The sequence below is a fragment of the Salvelinus namaycush genome, chromosome 24 (genome assembly GCF_016432855.1).
Source record: "Salvelinus namaycush isolate Seneca chromosome 24, SaNama_1.0, whole genome shotgun sequence".
NCBI classification, from domain to species: Eukaryota; Metazoa; Chordata; class Actinopteri; order Salmoniformes; family Salmonidae; genus Salvelinus; species Salvelinus namaycush.
The window spans coordinates 34,780,459-34,786,143 of NC_052330.1; the positions used below are offsets into that span (position 1 = coordinate 34,780,459).

The 5,685-nt window shown below is 44.6% G+C and overlaps 1 protein-coding gene across 1 annotated transcript in view; it reads left to right on the plus strand.

The window, feature by feature from the left end:
• Positions 1-5,463, plus strand: part of LOC120019198 (thrombospondin-1-like) — a 21,845-nt gene extending 16,382 nt beyond the window's left edge. Inside the window, exons 17-22 of the mRNA XM_038962508.1 lie at positions 1,507-1,741; positions 1,992-2,219; positions 2,409-2,680; positions 2,809-2,906; positions 3,112-3,251; positions 3,412-5,463. Coding sequence (XP_038818436.1) covers positions 1,507-1,741; positions 1,992-2,219; positions 2,409-2,680; positions 2,809-2,906; positions 3,112-3,251; positions 3,412-3,419 — 981 coding nt within the window. The 3' untranslated portion in view covers positions 3,420-5,463. The remainder of the gene's footprint in view (positions 1-1,506; positions 1,742-1,991; positions 2,220-2,408; positions 2,681-2,808; positions 2,907-3,111; positions 3,252-3,411) is intronic.
• The last annotated feature ends 222 nt before the right edge of the window (positions 5,464-5,685 follow it).

Here is a 5,685-nt window from a genome sequence, read left to right on the forward strand (position 1 = left end):
CCTCCAGTCCTCCCTCCCCTCCCTACCGCATTTTTCATCCCTCCATCGCTCCCTTTCTTTCCTCCTTCCTTCCCCTCCTCCCTCCATCCCGCCGTCCCTCCATCGCTCCCTTTCTTTCCTCCTTCCTTCCCCTCCTCCCTCCATCCCGCCCTCCCTCCATCGCTCCCTTTCTTTCCTCCTTCCTTCCTTTCCTCCTTCCTTCCCCTCCTCCCTCCATCCCGCCGTCCCTCTGCTCGTGCGAGACAGTAAAAACTCTGTGTACTGTGTGTAGTCCTGCCAAGCAGCAGGCACAGGTGACTCCCGTCTGCAGGGGAATGTCTAGCATGTTTCAGTCTGTGGAAAGACAGGCCTACTGGTGTTCGCAGAGCAGATGGGAGATGGGAGGATAAAGGAGGACAGGAGGGAAAAGAGAGGAGGAGGAGGAGGAGAGAAGGGGTGTGTTTAGTGTTGGTTGATTGTCAGCAGATTAAAATCGACACCAGAATTATCTTGACAGGTTTAAAGAGGTGAGAGTGATTGGAGTCCATTATGAAAGAATTATCTTGACAGGTTTAGAGTGATTGGAGTCCATTATGAAAGGGGGGGGGGGGGGTGAGGAGTGGGGGAGGAAGAGTAGAGGGCGAGGGGGAAGGAGGAGTGGGGGACGAGGAGTGGGGGAGGAAGAGTAGAGAGGGATCGGGGATGAGGAGTGGGGGAGGAAGAGTAGAGGGGGAGGGGGAATGAGGAGTGGGGAGGAAGAGTAGAGGGGGAGGAGGGGGAGGAGATATTGAAGAGATGATTGGTTGAACAGCTGGTACAGCTGGAAATAAAATGATTTGAGTCCAATATGAAAAGATGAGGGGAGGAGGAGTGGGGGAGGAAGAGCAGGAGGAGGAGATATTGAAGGGATGATTGGTTGAACAGCTGGTACAGCTGTAAATAAAAGGATTGGAGTCCAATATGAAAAGATGGGGGGAGGAGGAGTGGGGGAGGAAGAGGAGGAGATATTGAAGAAATGATTGGTTGAACAGCTGGTACAGCTGTAAATAAAAGGATTGGAGTCCAATATGAAAAGATGAGGGGAGGAGGAGTGGGGGAGGAAGAGGAGGAGATATTGAAGAGATGATTGGTTGAACAGCTGGTACAGCTGGAAATAAAAGGATTGGAGTCCAATATGAAAAGATTGGGGGAGGAGGAGATATTGAAGAGATGATTGGTTGAACAGCTGGTACAGCTGGAAATAAAATGAGCATCTGCGAGTAAGTGTCATCATAATTGCTACCGTTAGTTGCCCGTAGGCACAGATCTAGGATCAGCTCACCTTCCCCATTTCTTAAACCTAAGGTATACCATTAGTTTAGAAAGCACAAAACTGATCCTAGATCAGTGTCTAAGGACACTTCACCCAACTACGAGAGGAACACAGCACTTATCCCACATCAGTGTACACCAGACTGGTGGATCTAATGTCTTCTGACCGCAAACATCAGCTAGCATGCCAACATCAATCTCCATTTAACTCTACAGGTTGACTCTGATGACGACCGTGTGGGAGATAAGTGTGACAGCAACCAGGACATCGATGAAGACGGCCACCAGAACAACCTGGACAACTGCCCCTACATCCCCAACGCTAACCAGGCCGATCACGACAAAGACGGAAAGGGAGACGCTTGCGACCACGATGATGACAATGACGGGATCCCAGACGAGAAAGATAACTGCAGACTGGCCTTCAACCCTGACCAGATCGACTCCGATGGTGAGTGGCTCTAGAAGAGAGGAAATATTAAGCAAAATCTTCAGAGTTGAGCACCCTTTTCAACTGATCAATTGGCTTAACAATTAGGTGGTTACTTGAATCAGTTTTGTTACTGCTTGCCTATAACAAACACCCTTTGCATCCTATAGCTCTTCAAGACCAGGGTTGATGACCATGGACATGCATGATATCAGTGTTAATCTACTTAATGGTAAGACGTGTTATTTATCAAGTCTTCTATCTCTTCCAGGTGATGGTCGAGGAGACGCTTGCAAAGACGACTTTGACCAAGACAATGTGCCTGACATCTACGACGTATGTCCGGAGAACTTTGACATCAGCGAGACCGACTTCAGAAAGTTCCAGATGGTTCCCCTGGACCCCAAGGGAACGTCCCAGATCGACCCCAACTGGGTGGTCAGACATCAGGGCAAAGAGCTGGTCCAGACCGTCAACTGTGACCCTGGCATTGCTGTTGGTGAGTGGATTGGTTGGATTGGTTGGTTTGGTTGGTTGGGTGGGTGAGTAAATGGATTGGTTAATTGGTTGACTGGTTGGTGGATGGCTTGATTGTTACATTCTATGCTTTGGGACATCTCAAAATAACCCAACCCTAACTAAAAAGACCATCCTCTCCATCTCATCTTCTCTGTTTCCCCGTTCCCAGGTTTTGATGAGTTCAACTCTGTGGACTTCAGTGGAACCTTCTTCATCAATACAGAGAGAGATGATGACTACGCCGGCTTTGTGTTCGGCTACCAGTCCAGCTCCAGGTTCTACGTGGTGATGTGGAAACAGATCACACAGACCTACTGGAACAACAAACCCACCAAGGCTCAGGGATACTCAGGACTGTCCATCAAGGTGGTCAACTCCACTACTGGACCTGGAGAGCACCTCAGGAACGCTCTCTGGCACACTGGCAACACCACAGGACAGGTAAGAAATAACCCCTATCGTCTTGCATGCCTGAACACATACCCACACACACATAGGAAAAAACCTTCGGGAGTAATGGGTGACTACGCCATCTAACTTTAACCCTACGTTTCTTCTTTCTTCTGTAGGTGAAGACTCTTTGGCACGACCCTAAGAACATTGGCTGGAAAGACTTCACAGCCTACAGATGGCACCTGATCCACAGACCAAGAACAGGACACATCAGGTAAACACTGAAGCCTTGGCCTGGTGGAGATTTATGAGATTGAGAATGTCTACACAAACACGTGTACACATGACTTACTTGATTTTAAAACCTTTTTACTCCTTGGAGAACATTGGTCAAACTGCTTATAGACTTTCCATAATGGCTGTGTTTGTATCGTAACATAGTTTATCTCACAAATCGTCTTATTGTATCTTTGTTTCAGAGTGGTCATGTACGAGGGGAAGAAGATCATGGCTGATTCTGGGAGCATATACGACAAGACGTACGCAGGCGGAAGACTAGGCCTCTTTGTCTTCTCCCAAGAGATGGTGTACTTCTCAGACCTCAAGTATGAATGCAGAGGTACGAAACAATTAACTTCCCATGTCTTACTAGAACTCCAACAGCAATTGTTAAGTGACATTTCTTTCACAATAGACCTACGTGAAGTACCTAACCACAACTTAACTCTTTCTCTTAACCTAATGCCCAACCTTGTGTCCTTTGTGTTGTTTCTTTCCAGATGCATAATTGCACGGAGCAAGAAGCTCTTGGAACAATGCACCTTTCTGTATAAATATGAACAATATGTATTCAGATGAAAAGTCCAGGGATTGTTTTTTTTTTCTGCTCCTCTTTCTTCTGCGGCACACGCACACTGGTGGGACCGAGGGGTAGGGCCTGGTGTGGTCAGCCTCAGGGTAAATTGACACTGGTTGGACAGAGAACCATTTGCTTTGCCTGAACGGGAGACCGACCAATGTTACCAACCAACGTTACCAACCAACGACACCGACCGGCCGATCTCTCTCTGATCTTAAAGACCTCATTCAGCTCTGCGCAGGAGAGGCTTCCCATAGTCGACTATGCACTTCCATACCTTTACATCTCTCTCTCTCTCTTTCTATCCATCTCTCTTTTTCTGGAATGGACGTCCCAAAGAAAGACCATGTGATGTTCTGTTTATAAAAAAACAGATCTACCCGGATGTAGATTCTGAACGATACGACTCTGAGGAAGTGGGTTTTTTGGGGCTCAGAGGAGGAAGAAAGCAATAAGACTTTTTTCACATTAAGTTTTGTAAGGAAAGGGCTTGTGGCCATTGAAAGTCAGCTGCGTAACAACAAGATATGGAGGGACGGTAACTTTGTGTGGATGTATGTACGTTTATGTGTTTAAATAAGAAGAAAGTGCTTGCTTTTACCCTTCTATATGCGTACCCTTAGAGAAAAGTGTTTCAGAGACGAAAGGAAACAAACCGAAATTGAAATGAGCCGAAATATTTTGGGTCAAATACAGGATTGCTTGTAGGCTTTTATGGCTGGCATTAGATTGATACTGTGTTTCAGTTGAAAGTGAACACAGTATAACTCAGGGTAAGATGGGAGCGACCATCTTAGCATTGCAGAAATGACATGGGAGGGCCATGTAAAAAAGAAATGACATGGGAGGGCCATGTAAAAAAGAAATGACATGGGAGGGCCATGTAAAAAAGGGCATTTCCAGAGCCAGTAAGCCCAAGACATTCTGTCTATTAAGACACGTGTCATTTTGAACATTAAATGTTCCAAATATTCAGTATGTATTTATTTTCCAAAATCTAAAAAGATACAATTTTGGGTAAGATTACAAAACGGGGATCTCCCTCATCTTTAGAGGCTTTACACTTGAAATTTAATTTATTAACTCTTGCCTACAATGTAGGTGCCAAACAATTACAATATTTTGAGAACGTGAGAGATTCCCCCCAGTGTTCCAACGAGTCAGTCAGACTGGTGTCTTTGGTGTCAAAAGTGGGATTCTACTCTCCTCCCCCTCTCTCTCCCTATAAGGAAACCGTTATAGGGGTTAGAATCCAGCCATGGTTAGAGCTAAGGCTCCTGAATCAGTGTGGTATGTATGTGACCTGTGTGCCTTTTCTTCTGAGAGAGATGAACAAACAGAGGAACTCTTTGATCTACAAATATTACCTCATTGCTGTTGTATGATTCATTTGATCAAACAAAAAAGTAATTTTGTTCATTGTATGCTTACAGAATACAAATTGATCGACATCTTATTGCTACTGTAGCATGAGTCTGTAAATAGTATTACTTTTCTTTTCAAAACAGAATTCCCCCCATCCAACACCCCCCTGCAGTAAATTTTTTTACACATATTTGAATTTTTGCTTTCATATATGTCCTTTGTCCAGTGCTCTTTTTAATTAATAAATTATTATTCTGTTTTGTTCTGTCTTTGCTGTTCTGTGTGTGAGAGGTCGATTTGTGTGTGTAGATAAATGCTATTTAAATAATTTATCAGGATTCGCTGCCTGATGAAGGGGGCGTATCCGTATAAACGGTTTGCACACTGACGCGAGGATGTTCTGTTCCTCATCGTCTTTACTTTTAGTTTTTCGCTTTATCGCTACTTTTACCATTTTTACCATTCTTTTCTGTACAATTTAGTGATGCTTGTTGTCTGTAAACATTTTTTGCTTAGTTGTACAATGCAACAAAAAAAAATCCTGTTTTTATCCATAGCAAATATTTTGTTACATACTTCTGAAACAATAAATAGTTGTTCAAATCCACGCTCAGTCTGTATGTTCACTACCAAGTCGTTGACCGAGTTGAAGAACCACAATGCACCCATTACAATGTCCTCATACAACGTCTATTCTTGACTGCACATTACATATCTCATATTCTATTATATATAATGGGTGGTTTGAGCCCTGAATGCTGATTGGCTGACAGCCGTGTTACATCAGACCGTATGCCACGGGTACGCTATAATTACGTTGGTAACCAGT